This window comes from Cnephaeus nilssonii (genome assembly GCF_951640355.1).
Source record: "Cnephaeus nilssonii genome assembly, chromosome: 3".
NCBI classification, from domain to species: domain Eukaryota; kingdom Metazoa; phylum Chordata; class Mammalia; order Chiroptera; family Vespertilionidae; genus Cnephaeus; species Cnephaeus nilssonii.
Genome location: NC_137074.1, coordinates 32,271,466 through 32,293,493, shown reverse-complemented (window position 1 = coordinate 32,293,493; position 22,028 = coordinate 32,271,466). Strand labels below are relative to the sequence as shown.

The following is a 22,028-nucleotide window of genomic DNA, read 5'->3' as shown; positions in this document are numbered from 1 at the left end:
ATATGAATGGAAACAGATCAATCACTCTAGTATTAACTGCAGTTTAATATTAATCAGATGGTGTCATACACTTGAGAATTATGTAAAAGACTTGTTTCCTGGGTATAGTCGTCAGCTGAAATAAATTCAAGCACAAAGATACTCTGGGATAGAATGGTCCCAATTATAAGAAAGCAGGAAAAGTCTTTGGGGATTATTACGGCCAACACTACATTCTGAAACAGACTGAAACATGAGCAACATAATGGACTACATATTGGATAAGAGGTGCTTTTGTTCACCTTCTCCACCTGATGCATGTTTCCCTCTTTGCTTTGACAACCAGGAGGCTCAGAGCCTCCTACATGGCCTAAAAAAACAATTCTACAGGATTCTTTATGTACAAACTTACTAATGTCTTCATCTTATTTGTCCTCAGTTTCCTCAGATACTTATTTAATAGACTGCTTTTTAGAAGTTTTAGGTTCACAGTAAAATTGAGCAGAAGGTATACAGTGTGCCCATCCATATATGACCTGCCCCCACATACACATAGCCTGTCCCACCTATCAAAATCCCACATAAAGTGGTACACTTGTTACAACTGATGAACCTACATTGATACATCATCGTCACCCAAAGTCCATAGTTCACATTAGGGTATATGGAGCTCTTGGTGTTATACATTCTATGGGTTTTGACAAATGTATAATGACATGCATCCACCATTATAGTATACAGAGTATTTTTGCTGCCCTAAAAATCCTCAATGCTCCACCTTGCCATTCCTCCTTTCTTCCTAACTCCTAGAAAATATGAATCTGTTTACTGTCTCCATAGTTTTTTAAATATTATTCTCAATTGTAGTTGATATACAACATTATATTAGTTTTAGGTGTATAAAAGAGTGATTAGACATTTATATAATATATGAAATAATCACCCCAATAAGTCTAGTACCCATCTAACACCATACATGGTAATTACAATATTATTGACTATATTCCCTATCCTGTAATTTACATCCCTGTGACTGTTTTGATCAATATAGAAGCAACCAAAGTATCCATCGATAGATGAATGGATAAAGATTTGGTACATACACAGAATGGAATATTACTCAGCCATTAGAAAGAATGAAACCTTGCCATTTGAATGGACCTAGAGGGTATTATGCTAAGTGAAATAAGCCAGATAGAGAAAAACAAATACCATATTTCACTTATATGTAGAATCTAAAAAACTGTCTCCATAGTTTTGCATTTTCCTATCATATAGTTGGAATCATATAGTACGCAGACTTCTCAATTTGGCTTCTTTTACTTAGTAATATGCATTTAAGATGCCTGCATGTCTTTTCATGGTTTGACAGTTCATTTATTTTTAGTGCTAAGTAATACTCCATTGTCTGGATGTACCACATCTTACTTATCCATTCACTTACTGAAGGACATCTTGGTTGCTTCCAAGTTTCAGCAACTATGAATAAAGTTGCTATAAATATTTGTGTGCAGATTTCTGTCAGGACATAAGTTTTCAATGCATTTGGGTAATTGGATACTTATTTTTATTTTTTATCCAACATGTAAACCCTTCAGGTCCTTATTGAAATGAGCCTCTATATGTATCTATGTCATCTTCCTTAAATCTCTTTTGGTGTAAGGCAGAGCAAAAGTTATTATAGAATAAATCAACTAATCAAGGTAGTTCAAACCTCATAAGCTTTCTGAAGATAGCTTATACATTCTTTCTTTCTTTCCTATAGACTGAAATTCTCCTTAGGAAAAAAATTTCTAATTTTTTTTGTGTGAATTTTATTCTATGTCCAAGGTAGTAATATAATTTCAAACTTAGAAATGACAGTATTACTTCATGAAAATTATTCTATATGGCAAATATAGGGCTTTGTCTTAAGAGCTATTTAAAGGCCTCTTGAACATTTGGGTCTCTTTTATATACTTATTTGTGTTTTGTTTAATAAATATAAGAATAATGCTTGGGGAAAAATGCTTGATAATAATTATAAGAATAATTCATAAAACTTGGAGAATTAAAAATAAAGACAAAATTAAAAGAACCTATAATACATTTCACTCAGAGAAATTACTGTTCACATTTCACTGTTATCTTACTATTCCTCTTTTTAATGCTACAATTCACTCATACAAACAATATGGGGGCAAATGTTGATGCCAAAGTCTGGTTTTACCGTTTTCCTCTGCTCTGACAGAGTCCAGTTTTCCATACACAATCAAAGATATATAACCTCCATCGTTTTCATTCACAAACAGATTCTCACATACACAGTTCTGTTTCCCCCTGGTTATGCTCATAATAATCAGTTCTTATCCAGTCTTTTACAATTATTCATGCCTTTATTTATATCTGTAAACCACCTAGCTTATCAAAATGTTACCTTCTTGCCCCAGCCAGGTGGCTCAGTTGGTTGGAGCATCATCCTGTACACCAAAAAGATTGTAGGTTCAAATCCGGATCAGGGCACATACCTAAGGTTGTAGTTTCAATCCCTGGTCAGGGAGCTTACGGGAGGCAATTGATCGATGTTTCTCTCTCACATCAATGTTTCTCTATCTTTCTTTCTCTCTCTCCCTCTCTCTCAAATCAATAAACATATCCTCGGGTGAGGATTTTAAAAAAGTTACCTTCTTTAAAAGCCTCTGTTTTTAACTCCTGTGGCATCAAAATAGGTTTTCTCTAAATCTTGCCTAAAAACTGCATTTAAAAACATATATACGTTCTTTCCCAAATGAACTGATCTATAACCACAAGATTAATCTGCAAAAAAAATGGGCCCTTTTAAAAAAAATATATTTTATTGATTTTTTACAGAGAGGAAGGAAGAGAGATAGAGAGCTAGAAATATCAATGAGAGAGAAACATCAATCAGCTGCCTCCTGCACGCCTCCTACTGGGGATGTGCCCGCAACCAAGGTACATGCCCTTGACCGGAATCGAACCTGGGACCCTTCAGTCCGCAGGCCGACGCTCTATCCACTGAGCCAAACCGGTTTCAGCCATAGGCCCTTTTGAGTGGATGTCTCTCTATAATATGTGGTGACCCTAATTCTTGCATCTCATTCTTAGTCTATGAATAGTTCATTTGGGATGCCAAAGATAGCATTAAACAATAACTCATACCTGAAACTAAACAGAAATATATTCCTCTTACACAATGATAAATTTCAGTACAGCACAGAATCACACCTGGTTTTATGATATATAATTATTTTGAGATTTAAACTAGCCCTCTTTGTCTTAGAAATATTGTTTTACTTTGGATCTCTTCCACATTTATCTACTTAGAGTTACACAACTGAAAAAGGCTAATGTAAAGACACTTTCAGATACTTGTTACTGAGATTAAGTAGTACTTGGCACATATAACCAAGAAATAATATTTTTGCCATAAAGTGTTAATAAAAGAGAGATGACGCTATATTCTGTCCCCAGAAAAAGATCAGAAGTCTACCCAAAGATTCCTAGTAGAAAGACCAACCACCATGATATAATGTTCTTATGTAAAAGATGTTTCTTTTAGCATGACCCCATTTTAAGAATTCACTCCTCGGGGCATTTTTGCACATTACCTTGCAAGTCTGAATCATTCGACTTTGGACTGCTTCTTGCTCGACGCTCAGTTTTCTTAATTCCTGGCCCGCCACCACTGCCGCCACCTCCACCTCCACCGCCTCCACCGCTGTGGCCTTTCCCATAGCCATTGTACACGGTTGTGCAATTGCTTTTGTAGATAGAAGAGGGTGGGCTGTTGAGGCGATTCTGGCGGTCGATCTGGCGGTCTTTCAGTTTTTTGTGTGGAGGCTTGCTGTACTGGTCTTCCCGGGTAATGTAGCTTGACATTCCATAGAGTGGTATAATTTCTAAAATGGATGATTATGACAAACGCCAGCTCAGTCTATGTTTTCAATAATAAATTATTAAATGGTTAAATAACCTGACTGTTAACAAAAATTTTTTAATATTACTAAATACAGTATAAAAATATTTTTACTCACCTTGCTCATATAATGTAGGGGTAAGATGATGCTGAGGAAAAAACTGAGGCGGCATATCTCCAGGTCCGGTAACAGGTGGGTAGTAAGCCGTGTGGGAGTTATGAATAAAATGTGGGTGGTGAGTCAAGTAGGGGGGTAGGTGATGGGTTGGAGACATGGCTGAGGGGTAGCTTGGGGGGTAACACTCAGGAGACTGGGGTGTGACCACCACCCGGCGGACTCCAGTATTGTCTTCAATCACCTAAAGAAAACAGCAAAAAGAAAGAGCGTAGTATGTATGGTTAGCTAATATCTTGTGAACATACACAGTAGTTAGTACTTCCCCCTTAATTTTAATTTTTTGCCCTCCATAGGAGGAAAAATTAGTACCTATTAAATTCTTGTTCTATAATCCAACCAGTTTAATGAGTTTTAGAAGTAATAACATTTAACCATTACAAGTTATAAAAATTTCATCAACCACCTCATTCTGATTACAGAAGACTTTTTGGAATGATCAAGAGCTTAATGATCAATCTTGTTTGTCTCATAAACAAGACTTCATCCAAGACAAGTGAATTTAATATGTGCTTAAGTTAATTTTAGAAATGACTTTAAATATAACTATCAGGTCAGTGATTTTTCCAGAAAGAAGAGACTTTCTGGGGCATATAGTATGCTTTACAGGGCTGAGCTTTCTGAGAGCACTTGACCCCATTCCTACTTTAGCATGCACAGTTCCATCACCAGAGAGGCTTTAGTAGGAAAAAAGGGAACATAACTTCAGAAACCATAACAGTGCCAAAAATTCATTTAATCTGGGACCAAGGATATAAATGAATGAGGGGATTCCAACCAATGAAAACCATGACCAATCCCTAATCAAATCGGACACCTCTGCTTACATCCTGGTGATGTAATGAGTGTTATGAAGGAAGACACAACGAGGTGGGACCTGCTATGAGGAGAGTGAGTGCCAATCAACATTAGATCCATACTTTCTTCAAATGCTTTTAAATTTACCCAAGGAAGGTAATTAACTAAAGCAGAACAATAGCAATATTTATTGCCTCTGTGGCCAACTTCATGCTACCTGCTCTAAGAGCAAACAATTTTGTTGAGACACAAGAAACAACTAAATAACAGATACCATAATCAAAAGGGAAAGCAGTGCAATACAGAGAAGAGCACTGACTGACAACCAGAAGGGCTTCACCAGCCTCAAAGAACTGATAGGGCTGGGACAGCTGGACAATGGTCCCTGAGACTATGGCCCCTGAATCAGGGCAGCGGAAGGGGGCAATGAGGACATAAGAGTAAACTTGGAAGCCAGGACCAGGCTGCCAAAGAGACCAGCTGGTCTAATAAAGCACTTAAGACATTCAGGAACTCACAGGGTAAGAAGTTTTTAAAAACAAACAAACAAACAAACAAACAAAAACACACACACACACACAAAAAGACCTCAACACTGAAAATTAAACGTGTAATTGAAATACATGTCTCATTACACCTCAGGAGGCTGATTATAGGCAAAATAAAACCACATAATGGTAATCCAAAACATTCTGATAAAATTTATACTAAGCTTTGTTTTTAAAAACATTGCCTAATTTAAAATGGCAAGTTTATCCATTTTAGTCAATAATTCAGTATACAAGATAGGTTTAGTTTGAATTAATAGCAATTAATCTTTATATTAAGAAAACAACAATCTTTATGTTTATTAATGAATCAATTAACATAACAATATCAGAATTAACTACTATGTTAAAAGTTCGTTAACAAAGCAATATTAACTCATTTAAATTAATATTCTGAGTCATATTCCTACTAAACCTCAAAATGTATGTATTCGTTAATAAATGTAACTTTTCTGGACTTTGGCAAGCTAATCACATTAACCTCACTTATGAATGCGTGACTGCCAATTTACAGGAGGATGCGAAATCATGCTTAAACCACGATATTGGAAATGCAAATGCATGTGCTAGTAACTGTCATCAAAGCACATCTTCTATGAATAGTTTTAGTAGCACACTTTGTACAACTTAGTATAAATATGGTTTTTTCTAACCATCTAATATAAACATGCATCATTCTATAGTGTCTTCTGTTTCCCCACTCTGCCTGGCTATTAAGAGAAAAGGAATATTCCAGATAGTCCTCTTTTATGGAAAAATCCTGTGGTAGACAATGGGAGGTCCACAGAAGCAAAGTACTTGTTTTCTAGACACAATCTTCATCGTTTCAGACTCTGCAAAATGTCAATGGGTAAAATGTCACACGGACTTGAGCAATGTAGTAAAACAAGAAGAGGGTTCTCATTAAATATGAAGAACAACGCTTTGAGTTTATAAACAAAGGCAGTTATAATGAAAAGAAATTATTTTAATCATGTTATCATATAATTTTTGGCATTAAAACAAAGCATTTTTTAAAAAGTTGGGTAGCACTAGCTGGTTTGCTCAGTGGATAGAGTGTCGGCCTGTGGACTGAAGGGTTCCGAGTTTGATTCCAGTCAAGGGCACATGCCTGGGTTGCAGGCTTGATCCCCAGTAGGGAGCATGCAGGAGGCAGCCGATCAATGATTCTCTCTCATCACTTATGTTTCTGATTCTCTCCCTCTCCTTTCCTCTCTGAAATCAATAAAAAAATAAAAATTAAAAATTAAAAGTCAGGTAAAAAACACCAACAGAGATAAAAATATTAGTTAAGGGAAAGGAATAAAAATAAAAGATAAAGAGCCGAAACATCTTTTCACTTTAATATTTTTAAAGAATAAGTATTTCCACTACTTAAAAATATTAATAGGTCTAAAGTATAAATTATCTTTCACCATAAAAAGGTTTCCAGTTAGAAAACTAAGTCATTTTCTTAAACTACAAATTGGCTGCATATATGAAAACTAGTGGCCCGGTGCACAAAATTTGTGCACGGGGGGTGGGTTTCCCCTCAGCACAGCATGCACCCTTTCCAATCTGGGACCGCTGGCTCCTAACCACTCACCTGCCTGCCTGCCCGATCACCCCTAACCTCTCTGCCTGCCTGCCTGATCACCCCTAACCTCTCTGCCTGCCTGCCTGATCGCCCCTAACTGCCTCTGCCTGACTGATCGCCCCTAACTGCTCTCCCCTGCCGGCCTGATCTTGCCCCCAACTGCCCTCCCCTACCGGCCTGATTGTCCCTAAACCCCTGCCGGCCTGATCGCCCCTAACTGCCTCTGCCTTGACCCCCACCACCATGGCTTTGTCTGGAAGGAAGTCAGACATCTGGAAAATGGCTGGTCGACCTGGTCTAATTAGCATATTACCCTTTTATTAGTATAGATAGATTATATAGGATAGGATTGCTTAAATGGGCGGTGTGTGTGTGTGGGGGGACTCTTTCAGCAGGAGGAGATGCTCTTGGCAGACAAAAATACATAATCCCTATATCTGGACTGTTAGCCAGCCATATGCACTATACTGCCAAACCGGGCATTAACAAATTGAACCGCTTTCTTACACCTTACACCAAACAGCTGTTGCCCTTAAAACCCCTCCTCAGCCCCCACCTTAGTTTCTGCCTTCACAGTTCACTCAGATTAGGTTCTGATTGGTCGGTTTCTATGCCAGTCAGCGTCAAAAGCTCTGCCTCCTAGGCAGCCATTGGCTCCTTGCACTTTACCCAGATTTGGTTCTGATCGGTAGGTTTCTATGCCAGTCAGCATCAAAAGCTCCGCCTCCTAGGTAGCCATTGGCTCCTTGCAGTACACCAAGATTTGGTTCTAATTGATTGATTTCTATGCCAGTGAGCGTCAAAAGCTCCGCCTCCTAGGTAGCCATTGGCTCCTTGCAGTACACCAAGATTTGGTTCTAATTGATTGATTTCTATGCCAGTGAGCGTCAAAAGCTCCGCCTCCTAGGCAGCCATTGGCTCCTTGCACTTCACCCAGATTTGGTTCTGATTGGTCAGTTTCTATGCCAGTCAATGTCTCCGGACCTATCTCAGCCTGATCAGAGAGGCAGGGCTGATCAACAGCTACCTCAGGCTGCTGGCAGTGGGCTGAACTCCTGACCTCTTGGAGAGAGAGAGGCGTGGCTGCTGGCAAGGCCCAGAGAGAGAGAGAGGAGCAGGGTCTGATCCACAGCCTCTCCAGGTCTTGCCTGCAGCCACAATAGTCGCTGATCAGTCCCACCTCTCTCTCTCCCTGAGAGGTCAGCAGTTCAGCCTGCTCCCCAGTCCTGGCCCACTGGAGCCTGCTGCGCATGCAGCCTGGCGTTCGGTCGAGCCTTCAGTCATTTTGGATGTTACAGACCCTGGGTTTTTATATATTAGGATGGTTTACAGCCCCGTTTTTAATTATTTTAAATTATTCTATGGTATTTGTGAGAGACATCTATTTACATGTATAATCCAACACTTTCACCCTTACTAATCAAGGCCAATTTTATCACTAAAAGTATTTTTAAGAAAATGAAATATTAATTCTGAAATAATCAGAAACAAAACCCCAAAATGTATGCTAATTATTTTGCTTATTGTTCTTCCATAATACAAATCACAACATATTTAATTACCAAATCCAATTTTGATCTATGTCTAAGAAAATTATGCCTATGTTCTCCAAAGAATAAAGAAGTCTGAGGAGCAATAATAATGCACAAAATAATACTCAACTCAAGAAATAGTAGCAATAACGTTTTGTTATTTTTTTAAAAAAGGTTCATGAAGAAATATATCACTGTAGCAGAATTTAGAAATCAGAATTTCAGTCCAAAAATCTTCAGACAATAAAATGTGCCTTCAATCTTCACAAATAACGATGGAAAAGACAGATTAATTTCCTCTTGGGATGAATGATATTGTGACAATGTCCAGAGGCAGATTAATAACCTGCATTCAATTCAACAACTGTTTCCTGACACATACATACTATGAGCTAAACACTAGATATTCAAGTGAGGGGGGAAAATAGGTATTAAACAGTAAGATTTATCTATATAGCCTAAGAATAATATAAAGAGAAAAATTAGACTAAGTCTTAAGTGTTGTTCAGAAATCAAAACAAAGTAGTCTTTTCAGAAATTAAAAACGAAGTATTCTTCACCTAGACTATTTTCCTAGCTCTGTGACTCAACAGAATGTCCACTCATATATCTTCTTCAGAGCACAGACCCTTGGAAAAGATCACTGTGCTAGGTTCTCAGGATACCACCTGTTATGGGGTAAATTATGTCCTCCCTTCCCCCAACTAATTTATGTATTGAAATCCCAACCATCTATACCTCAGCATGTGACTATATTTGGAAATAGGGCCTTTAAAGTAATGTAATTATGATAAAATGAGGTCATATGGGTGGGCCTTAAAACAATATGATGTCTGTAAAAGATGTGTAAATTAGGCTACAGATACACAGGAAGAAGACTGTGTAAAGATGGTAAAGGAAGATGACCATCTACAAGCCAAGAAGAGAGGTCTTAGAAGAAACCAAACTTGTAGTCTCCAGAATTGTGAGGAAATAATTTCTGTTGTTTAAGCCAACCAGTCTGTGGGCACCTCATTATGGTAGCCCTACAAACTAACACACCTCCTATCAGGGCCTCCCAACTGTCCTCTAAGTCCTACCACCAGGTTTGTTTGCTTAAAAACAGCTTCTACAAAAAGTAATGCATTTATCTGCCATGAACAAACGCCCAGCCACCTTCCTCAGGCTAAGGAAGAAAGTCCACCAGATGGAAGCTAGTTTGCTCCTTTATCATGTCTTTGGATTCTGCTCCAGAAGTATTTACTGAGAAACCTCTATGTGCTTAGTCTTCCTGTTACACAGTGGCCTAGACACAAGATGAGAGATTAGAGAATAAGGCACAAAGAGTTAAATGGGGAGAATGTTGAACTTATTTGCATGGGTGTTTTTAGAAGTATAATCAAGAAAACCATTAAAACAAAATGAAAAAACTTGGAAGCAACAGCAAGAGGGGGCAGCATGGAGAGACAGATGAGAAAGAAACTCAGCCAGTGCCTGTTGTCTGCCAGCTGTTGGACATGGGTTACTCATTGATCTACTGGAGAATTAGATATTAGCATCCCTGTTGGACAGGAAGGTGACCAAGGCACAACATGGTTAAAATGTACTAGTTCAGCCGCAGAACCAGATTTTCTTTCCGGTCTGTACTCCAAAGCTTTTATTATGTGGAGAATTATACACAAGATAGGTATGCTAAGAAATAAATATGTAAACAATGAGCTGTGAGAAATAGGATAGCTGGGTTATTAAGAGATGTGAAGGATTTAATATTTACTAAATGCCTGCCACTCTGCTTTAATACCATCTACTGAAAAAAGGCAACATATTAACATGTGCTAAGGTCCAGTGACTGATACATAACAGAAAAATCTTACCTAGTAATTACTCCTATTAATATTAGTACCTCATTAAATCCTCCCAGCAATCCTGGGGGGCATACATAGCTATCCCCAGTTTGGAGGTAAGAGGAATAAAGTCCAGGGAAGTTAGGCTAACTCACCCAAGGTCAGAGAGCTCCCAGGGGATAAAGAGGACGATTTCGAGTCCAAGAATTAAAATGCATCTCTTAACAACACTTACAGTCTGAGTGTCTCTTCTCATAGCTGACAGAGGAGGAAGCTAGTTCCCCTAACTGAACTGAAATGCTCCACAGGAATTTTAATAAACTCCTCAGTTCCTAAAGCTCTGTCTTCTACTTCTGGGCTGCAAATAACAAGAATCAAAAGAAGAGCTTGAAAGGCAGGATGCAACAGAAAAAATTTTGAAGGCTGCCCCAGAGGGCCAGAGATGAGCCAGGAGGTGGGTAGAGCAGGCTGGGGACGACACACATGCCTCTGTATGCAAGGCCTGGCAGCCGGCTTGCAGAGGAGGCAAGGAACACTGAGTGAGCCACCTGCCCACTGAAAACTGGGACCAAATGAGTCTGCAAGTCAGGCGCAAGCACAATTCCTAACGGCTGCGAACATACTTGAAGTGGGCTCCTAGGCCACTCAGGGAAGAGAAAAAATATCAGCTGTAACTGAGCACACAAACAAAAGGCTGGGCAATGCAAACAGCTGCATGGACTGGTGGGCAGGCAGAGTCCAGGCTTCTCCCAGCCACACTGGTGCTCACCCCTCCACCAGCATCTGGGTCCAGCAGTGTGAATGACAGATCTGTCTCTCCCACCCAAATGCAAGTCCCTCAAGGGCACCTGTGCACACAGTCGGCTTTCAAGAAAGGTTGGCTAAGTGAACTAATGAATGAAAAAGCAAACAACAACAAATAAATTTATCTTCTTAGATTTGATGTCTACCAAAAGCTATTAACACATTCATTATCAAAATTCCCCCCCATAACTCAGGTAAATATCTGACATTCTTCTCCAAAATTGCAGATAATCTAAACTTAGTTAACTGCAGATGTGTCATGCCTGACTCATATTTTAAATGTTTTAAATAATAAATATCATTTTATATTACTATTTAAATTATTTTAATATTTTATTTCACAAGAAAGACACTGGGGGGAAAAAAACCACTAAAAACCAGGAGTACAAAGTTGTTAGCTCTCACTTTTCCTCTCTTTGTACTAACCCTTCACTCTGCATTTCCTAATCCAGGGTGGGCAAAAGTAGGTTTATAGTTATTCATATGGAAAATAATACAATTAATAAATTATAAATAATAAGCTGTGTTTCACATACAACTGTAAACTCACTTTTGCCTCACCCTGAACAGTGAACGATATTATAGAGGAAAGCAAATTAATTGTTCATGGAGTAGAAATTTGAAACATGAGGCTGTTATCTTCCCTAGCCCACCCCCTTTTTGCTACTATGGATAATACTCCCACCACCATCACCTAAGTAACATTAGGAGAAAGCGAAATTGGAATAAAAAGAGCATTCAAAGAGCAACCAGAGTTAGATAGAAGCAAGTGATCCTTCTATTTTACTAATGAAGTTAATTGACTTAAAAATGGTGGAAGAATTGAATGTCTTTCCAAATAAGTCTTTTCTGTCCTTTCAAATTGCATGCTTACATCTGTGGGTGAAAATACCAAACATATATCTCAATGCCATTTTCTCTTCATAGCTGTAATGGCTAACACTGATGAAATAATATTCCAATGTTTCATTATCATTAATGTCCTGAGACAATAAACCCTTTAGGCTCAAGACCAGTTCCTTTTGCCATACAGCATGGTATTTTTGTAGCCAAATGGAAAAATACATTATTGCTGATGTTTCTAGGTTTCTAAAAGTCCTTTACATAATATAAAGGATTAGTCTGCAGAACAGTTACAGATTGATAATATATATCAATTTAAATTTTTTTTAATTAAGATTTTTTTTTTTCAATTTTGAATTCCTTTTCTCAAACAGTTCTTGCCAATGGTTAAGTAATCAACCAAGTTATCTGCTGTGGTTTTAAATAATAAGGTGATTCATGACTAAACAAAAATTCCCCAAACATTTTACCTATACACTCACTTATATCTAAAAATCTTTAAATTTTCTATTGGTGCTTAATTTTTAACTCTCATGCCAATTCCAGGCAATGGCTAAAGAATAAACTGAGGAGGGATGGTTAGATCCAGATAACAAATCCAAGCCAGGTTTCTGTACAGGGATCACAAGCTGAAGGCATTGATATGGCACTTACTGATAGGCTTGCTCAGGAGGAGACCGTATAAGGGGATACCCCCATAAATGGCAATCCCCCATCTGTTTGCTTTATATGTGCCAACACTTTTATATACACAGAAACAAGCTAAGCTACTTACACCTACAGGAATCTATAATCTAGAAAAAGGAGAGCATCTAGGGCATATATAAATTAAAAATCTTTTAGTACATTACTAGACACACTTGGCTTTTTCCAGATGACTACTCAATTATTTAAAACTAAACCCACTGAGGTCTGGAGATGATGATGGAAACAAATATATCCTCTGTGGTATCTCTTTAATCCAACTACTTCAGTGAAGCAGGTGATGCTATAGCTGAGGGGACAGTGGCAGCAATTTATTAAGACCTTCCAAACTAAGAAAGAAGGCAGGCAAGGTTAAGAGACACAGCTTACAAACTGCAGAACCAAGGTTGAGTCCTCAGCTGCTCCAGCTCTGTGGTACCACATCCCAGCTACCCCAACTTGAGGATCCCATGGGAAGGGAGAGACCCCAGTTTTAAACAGAACTGAGCTCCTTAAGTCACTGCTGAGAGTCAAGTAGCTCCTTTCCCAAGCAGAAATACAGCACTGGGCAGAGGCTGAAGGCAAACTGGTAAATTTGGTGTAACAATTAAGGCCATAACAATAACAACTCCTGTGGTTGGTATATCACATAATAGTTTATAAAATGCTTGGCACAGAACTTAATTCATAACGCTCAAATCTTCTAACATGTGTAACATCATAGTTCTAAATTCTAGATGAAGAATTTTAGGATCAATTAAGTAACTGAGTAATCTAAGGTCAGCTAAGTATCATATTTGATTGTATCTCACCAATCTAAGTTAAAAAAAAAGAAGCCCATTTGGCCCAGCCGGTGTTGCTCAGTGGTTGAGCTTCGACCTATAGAACCAGGAAGTCACGGTTCAATTCCCAGTCAGGCACATGCCCAGGTTGCAGGCTCAATCCCCAGTGGAGGGCGTGCAGGAGGCAGCCAATCAGAGATTCTCTCTCATCATTGATGTTTTTCTCTCTTCTTCTTCTCTGAAATCAATAAAAATATATTTTAAGTTAAAAAAAAAAAGAAGCAGCACATTTGAAGACTGAAAATCAAATCTAACCTTCCTCATTATCTGTGTGGCACATAAGAATACCAGACAGGTGAGAAGTTACATTCACAGAGTTTCAGGAAATAAAATGGGCCAATTATTACTGTCCAAATGGAAATGCTGTTTTAAAGAACACACTGTCAGAAAAGAAACAGTAAGTCGAGATCTGATGGTTTACTTTATGAAGATATTGACAAAGCTATCATTAGGAGGAACCTGTGGGTAGTAACTGTTTCTGTACTCCAGCACCTGGACACGGATCAGCACAGAAGAGATGGCCAATTGGAGGTGATTTCAGTCCAGTTTCTCAAGCACACTCACATGGAAACACAGGTAGATTGTGCTTGATCGTATCTATGAATTTTATATTTTACATTTAAAAATGTTTCACCAGTCTTCCAATGGGTTCCACAGCCCAAGAAAGGATCAAGAATTCATGCTGACGATACTCGGATCATATTTATTGCATAGTAAAGTAAGTGATAGGTTCTAAAGAATGTGTAGAAATATAAAATCCACTTAACTTTTATAAAGTTTTGTACCCAGTAGGTTAGGCACGTGATCGGCAAACTGCGGCTCACGAGCCGCATGCGGCTCTTTGGCCCCTTGAATGTGGCTCTTCCACAAAATACCACGGCCTGGGCGAGTGTATTTTGAAGAAGTGGCATTAGAAGAAGTTTAAGTTTAAAAAATTTGGCTCTCAAAAGAAATTTCAATCGCTGTACTGTTGATATTTGGTTCTGTTGACTAATGAGTTTGCCGACCACTGGGTTAGGCAAAGGTGTTTTTCTATGAAAAGTTGTTTCATAGGACAAATATGTTACTAATTCAAAAAGGCAGACTATACTAATTGTGCAATAAAATCAATGTTATGGGCACAATTTAATCCTAACTAATGATTCAGAAGTCATTTCTAGATGCAATACTGTCTCAATGTTATTTTGAAAGTCAACTATCACTTTTCCATAGAAGTGAAGAATAGCATTGTAGTCGACAGAATGCCAAATACCAAAGGAATGTGTTGTGCTCCACTGTTTTGGTAATGGTTGCTTATGGAAACTTATGTTCTCACTTGGTCTCCTTTTTAAGCAACAGTAGAAGAGAATTATCTAATTTTAGATTAGATCAGACATCCTCCAACCCTTTCCTTTCCAATCCGCTCCTCCCTCCACAAGATAACAATGACTCCAGTCAGCCAGTAACATTTTGATAATTGCCTATTATGTGCTGAGCACCTTTCAAGAAACTGGAGATCCAGTGATGAAGAGAACACATAGGGTCCCTGACCCTGTGGAACTTAAATGCTAAAAGGGAAGAAGACCAACAATGATCAAGTAAGCAAAGTGAAACACCACCCAAGTAAATAACTTAACAATATTCCTAAAAATCACACAGGAGTTGGATGCAGAGACCTACCTGGGCTCCTGTTTCCTCCCGCTAATCTTGTGTTCTATTAAACCACAATGCCAAGATCTCAGAAACAAAGAAAAGAAATCCAAGAGAAAATGCAGAACAGAGAGAAGGCTCACAAAGAGGAAAGGTGTACAATGTCTTGAGGAGAGGTAGTTCCTGGGCACATTCTTTAATTTAGCAATGCATATCCTGTCTGTAATTATTGCTTGGGTAAAATAAGCCATCTAATGAAAACTAAAAGTAGCTGAAAATCTGATGACAATGGAAACTAGAACAGAATAGACACATAAATCCTCTGCTCTTTCCACAGCTCCCAACTCCATGCATATACTCTGTTCATTCTGGAACACTTTCCCAACTTCCTATAGAAAAATCAATTCCTCCAAGGGACGAGCAAGAGATTCCAATTCTCTTTATTGTTGAATGCCGAATGGGTCTATCAGGGCACAGGGTAATCCCCCATGCTCCCTTCTGCTCAACATTAAAGAAGAAACACAGCATTGCTTTAACCACAGGTTGTAATTACTACAGGGAAGGAGCTGAGGCTAATATGTAAGGCTCCTTCCCCATTGGGTCTCTGATTTTTGGCCAAGTCTTTAAAATATCCTCATTGGAGAATGACCAACCATACCAAAATTTAAATACATTTTTAAATAGACCTCATGTCTCTCCCAGGTCAAGGGAAATCTATACTAATAATAAAGGAGTATGTAAATTGTCCAGGACGCCATCACAGTAATGACCGAACAGCAATCTGCATGGGGCGACAAGGCCGGCAGGGGGGTTAGTGAGGGACAACCAAACAACTGAACAGCAGGCTGCGTGGGGTGACCAGGCAGGTAGGGGGGTTACTGAGGGATGACTAAATGACTGAATAGCAGGCTGCATGGGGCGACCAAGCCAGCAGGGGGGTTAGTGAGGGGCGACCAAACAAGTGAACAGCAGGCTGCGGGGGGCGACCAGGCCGGCAGAGGGGTTAGTGAAGGACGACCAAACAACTGAACAGTAGGCTATGTGGGGCAACCAGGCCGGCAGGGGGGTTAGTGAGAGACGACCAAACGACTGACAAGCAGGCTGTGTAGCGCGACCAGGCTGGCAGGGGGGCAGTTGGGGATGACCAGGCCGGCGGGGGGGGGGGGGGGGGGGGCAATTAGGGGCAACCAGGCTGGCGGGGGGGAGGGGAGAGTTAGGGGCAATCAGGTAGGCAGGCAAGCAGTTAGGAGCCAGCTCCGGGATCAGGCCTAAACCGGCAGTCAGACATCCCCTGAGGGGTCCCGGATTGGACAGGGTGCAGGCTGGGCTGCGGGGACGCCCCCCCCCCCCCACCCATGCACTAATTTCATGCACAGGGCCTCTAGTTGAATATATATAACTGCAATAGGTGTTTACCCATTTGCTAATCCCCAAAACAAAGGAATGAGGTCAAGTTACATACTCTGCTATGACAATAAAAATACTTATTTCAACTACTATTAAGTTTCTAGTTTACATCAATTAATCTGGATTTTTTTTAAAAGAGAGAGGTTTCCCAGATGATAGCACATTAACTTAGATATTTCACTTTTTCTTTGCATATGCTTTCTTAATCTTTGGGTCTACATGAAGTTTTTCCTGTAACATTTGAAAAATGTTTCATAAATTACTATGGAAGGATGGAAAATAAAACTCAAGGCATGTGCTTAAGAAATTTTTACATATAAATTATTTAGAGTGTTAATAATGAGGTTAAAAATTGAGAAGGACCATGGCCAGTATACAATGAAAGGAAAAAATTGCTTCATACTGTGTGATCTCAATATGTATTTAGAAAGGCAAACTGCCAGTTTCATTGAAATTGTTCTAACAGTCTTCTTCATTATAATAGCTACTACTTATTGAATGCCCACTGTTATGTGAGGTGTGGACTACATTTTCTCTTAATTCTTACTTCTACCAGATCAGGTAGGTATTCACGTATGCGGTGAAAGAATTTGTTACATGGGAAGTAACTTTGGTGGAATTTGAAGGCAGGCCTCTTCAGTTAATGTCCATGTTCTTCCCAACTACAGTAATCACCCTGTTTTCTCCCATAGTTTCAACCCTAATCACACTCACAAATGTTTGCACATATGGAAATGGTGAAGAGTGTGACAAGGCTAACTGCCTTCTTCCTTAAATCCACTTTCTCATAGGTAAGAGAAAATGTATCCTATATTTTCTCTTAAGCTGGAAAGATCAGGTTATTTTTTTCCTCAAACCTTCCCCAGCATCCCACCGAAAAGCACAAAACACACTTACACTAAATACACAAAAGCCTACTATATCAGAGACTGCTGAGTTGAAATGACAAGATTCCACTATTCTCCTACCCTAAGTCCACACTATCTTTCAGGTCCATGGGTTCAGTCCTTCTCAACCTAAGAAAACAAAGATTATGTTAACGGCACCTCAGAGCAGACCACAGCTGTCTGTCTCCTCAACTCCTGGTGTTACTCTTACTGTAAGATAAACTCTGCACATTACTGATATTTGTCTTCTGTCAAATTTATTTGATCAAATTTATGAATTTATCTTAGAAGCCGTTTCAGCTACTTAATTATGTAATGCATTTATTTTTCCCCATTGACTCACAGTTCAAAGTCAATGTTACTAATGTAACATTTTTAATCATTCACTTTCCTCTCTCTTCAATCCTATATATTAAAAGCCTAATATGCAAGTTGTCCCCTCAACCAGGAGTTCTGCTGGGAGTTCGACCGCTTGCTATAGTGTGCACTGACCACCAGGGGGCGGCACAGAAAATGGCAGGCGTTGGCCCCGCAGCACTGGCAGCAGGCGGCAGTGAAGGCACTGCAGGCCCCGGTGAGCCCCTACAAGAGCGGGACCGGGGCAGGATGGTGGAGCAGGTGAGTGGGCGGCGCCAGGCCAGGGCAGGTACAAGCCACTGGTCACCGGGTGGGGGCTGATCGCCCTGCTGATCTGATCGCCCCGCCGCCACCAGGCTCCCAGGTGCTGAGGAAGCTGGGCAGGGGTCCAATGCCCCACAGATCCAATCGCAAGGCGACCAGCAGCTGCACTGGGGGGTGGGGCTGCTGCTCTGCTCCTCAGCACCTGGGAGCCGGGAGGTGGCGGGGCGATAGGCGGGTTGATCGGGCCCCCGCAGGCAGCGACCAGCAGCAGCAGCAGCGGGGGGTGGGGAGGGCAGGTGGCAGGGGGGAGGGAGGGAGTACCCGGCCAGCAGCCGGCAGCCACTTAGAGACCCTATCAGTGCACAAATTTCGTGCACTGGGCCTCTAGTGTTCTTATAATAATGGACGATCTTATATGTGAGAGGCTGGTGTTAGTCCTGGAGAAAGATTCATGAGTAGGCACACACCACACACCCACACTCACATTGTCAGAAAGTAATGTAACAGAAAGCAAATACATCCATCTAGGCAGGCTCTGCCGCTGACTTCAAGATCACATCAGAGTGGGAAATAGGTTGGTAAAATCAGAAATGTGTGGGTTGCAATTCTGGTTCCACTCTGAGCCTCAGCTTCCTTATACGTAAATCACAGTAACACCACTGGCAAGAAAAAGTACACTGTGGCTTCTCTCTACCAGAATGTTTAACTTTTAACTGGTATTCCATAAATGGACCTTTAACATAAAAGGAGGTGTTTTTCTGCCATCTCAATGGTGAGAACTGTACTATGTTCAATGGAATGAAACACTTCCTCAAAATAAATGAGGAGCCATAATGGCATCCTGCATTCCTTGTTCTTTTCTGTTAATTGACTGGCAACGTGGATGTGATCCATCATCACATGTCCTGCGGGAAGGGGCTGCTCTGCACCCTTTTCTCCCTCCAGTGACTTATTTACAAAGACTTGTGTAAAACAAGCCATTTATTTAAAACAGGGGAAGGACTGGCCAACATTCTGGCGACTCAAAACAAAACAAAGAAAGATGCCAAATTGGCTCACGTGAAAGTAAGGATGGAAAAAATGATATTATAGTGGCTGCACTATGACTTAGATGGTAAAGAAATGGGTTTTATATCAGAGAAGGATAAAATTGCTTTGATCCCTGCTTGCACGTCAGCAATTTTCCTATTGTAGCTGCCATTTTTTTATCCTAGCAAATCATTAAAAACTTAAAATGACAGATTTTTTTTAAACCACTGTAAAAACAGAGAAGGAATAGAAAGAAAAAAATTTGGAGGAATACAATCCAAAAAATGCTAACACAATGATTATCTTCTGTGGGTAGTAAAATTACAAATATTTTTTATTCTTTTCTGATTTTCCCCCCCAATGAGTATAAAATGTTCTTACAAGAAGGGGGGAAAAAGAACAAAAAAGGCAAAGGAGAAAAACAGTTGGTTAGGAATTTGGAAAGAAAGATGTGCAGGAACAAAGGGAGACATTCATATTGCGCTGAGTCTAGGACCAAAGTTAAAGTATATACAGATATCCACATTCCAAGCACACACAACATTTAAAACCTTATCCTGGTACAGGAGTATAACTTTTTCCTTTAACAGTTTTTTAATCTTTCAATATACCTTTTGCTTTTTAAATTGCTATTGGCTATTTTATTTAAAAGAAAAACAAAATTTTAGAGAAATGTAAGTACAAACAGCCAAGTTCTCACATCATACTCAGTAACTCACCAAGCCCAGGATGTGCCGCATTGTGGAGAAATGAGACTCCTCTAAGAGAGGACAGGCCCTACTTATACTAACAATGTCTTCTTTGATATTTTTACTGATTAGTCTCTAATTCAACAGACCCTATGAAGAAATCACAATCAATGGTCAAGTGTGAAACCCATCTTGGCCAAGGGCAGCCTAGCAGCCCAGCTGTGTTTTCCTCCCTCTAACTCTGGCCTGTTGAGCAGCGAGACTCGGGAAAGGCTGCCTGGTACCACAAAAATGACAACTCTGGCATCATTCTAATTAAATTAATCTTGGAACAAGTTTTCAAGCCTCCACATGTATTCTCTTGGCACAATGACAGTGCCCATAGTGAGTGGAGAAGTCCATCAACTGGTTACCTGTGAGATATAACCTGGAGGCACATGGATAGGAGGAATGGATCCATTGGGTGACATCATCGGAACTTCAGCAGGTCCTAAAAGAAGCAAGAGCAAGATATTAACAGTTGAAGAAACATAATAGTACTCAAAATAATCATTGGTATTTTAAAAATATTATCAAAACTAAAGAGAATTAATCACTTTGACTACTTTCTCTTCAATAATTGGTATACTGTGCCTTAGACATGAAATTATGGATGAAAAGGAATTCTCCAGCTGTATAAGTCAGGGAGGGGAGGAGGCAAAACTATGAGCATCTTATATAAATATTTAATGATTCCCAAATCCTCAAGGCTGCTTAGTTAAGAGTAGTCTAACAAAGTGGGGCAAAAAGTTCCTTTTTATTTGTCTTTAAAAGAATGTATTAATAACATCCAAAATATAAAATTGATTTGTATTAAACAAATTAATTTTAAATGAGTTTATCTCCTCTGATTTTAAAAGCCCCAATGGATGTAGGTTCATAATTTTCATTTCAAATTATTATTTTCAATAAGTTATTGTAACATGACATTAATTTTCAAAGAGAAGAAACCAAAAACACTTCAAGCTAACTGAATTTGGTATGCCTTTTATGTTATAAGGCAGAGGGGAAAAAAAGATTACATTTTAAAACTAGGCACTATTAGAAATACTCGTGACAAATTTACTTGGGGTTGTTTCAAAGCAAAACATTCAAATAACAAGAGGTTAGTTTCAAATTCATCAAAAGTTAATTACAGGTCTAATACAAACAATGATCAGCAAGGTAAGACTCACCTAAAATACAGTTTGAGTTAATATTTAATTCAAAGAAGAATATAACATTTGTCATAACATCAAAATCAACTTCTGACACCCTACCAAGCATCCCGTGATTACATGGTTTCCCCAGATGTGCAGGAACACCACTACCACTGGTTTTCATGTTGGTAGCTGGCTCCCTTATTTAACACCCACCGCCCAAATGTCAATCCAAACTGGGGGGTTTTAAAAATTAAATTTATTTGGGTGACATTGGTTAATACAATTATATAGGTTTCAAGTGTACATTTCCACGATACATGATCTATATGCTGCATTGTGTGCCCACCACCCAAATCATCTTCTGTCACCATATGTTTACCTTCCCTCCCCCGCCTCCCTCCCACATGTTTCTAGTCTGAGATGCGACTTCCTGGCTCCAAGTGCCCTGTGTTGTTTATTTTCTCTCTCTCAATGAGTGTTGTGCTGCCGGCAATGAAAATTGCTGAACTGTAACAAAAACCAAGAAAAATACAACACTTTCCTTGGCAAAAGAAAATAGATCCTGCCACCCAATGCTGCATTTACATGTAAGCATAATGCACCCCTCACCGCACAGTACAACTCAATGTTCTAACTACTTCACAGGAGAGGACCAGTTGGGGATATAGAGGGGTAGGGATGTTGGGGTACCCATCCACAGGTCTACAAGTAGAGGGGGGAAAACATAGGAGTAGGGCACAAAAGATGCTGATATCCATGTAACATACCATCTGACCAGAGTTCACACTGCAACTTCATGGACAATACACCAAAGCACTAAACTATCTGATAATCTCTAAACACATAAAAAACCACAGTGGCCTCTCTCAGGCTAACAAATTGATGATCATTTAAAGCAAAAGATAATATCATAATTGTATGAGCCTATCCTATCTTAAAGTATAATTTCAATTAATATATACACTAATCACTGTAGGTACTTTCCAAGTCTATCTTTCTCATCAGCTTTAGCATTTTTGCCATAGTTATCAAGACATTTTGGTATCTACTAAATAATTTTATTTG

The 22,028-nt window shown here is 39.4% G+C and overlaps 1 protein-coding gene across 7 annotated transcripts in view; it reads right to left on the bottom strand.

The window, feature by feature from the left end:
* The window catches only part of FNDC3B (fibronectin type III domain containing 3B), a 327,683-nt gene that overhangs the window by 130,193 nt on the left and 175,462 nt on the right, over positions 1–22,028 (bottom strand). For all 7 annotated transcript variants that reach the window (XM_079764596.1, XM_079764601.1, XM_079764602.1 and 4 more), the window contains 3 exons: positions 20,196–20,272; positions 4,014–4,254; positions 3,588–3,878 (listed from right to left, as the gene is read on the bottom strand). In XM_079764596.1, coding sequence (XP_079620722.1) covers positions 3,588–3,878; positions 4,014–4,254; positions 20,196–20,272 — 609 coding nt within the window. The remainder of the gene's footprint in view (positions 1–3,587; positions 3,879–4,013; positions 4,255–20,195; positions 20,273–22,028) is intronic.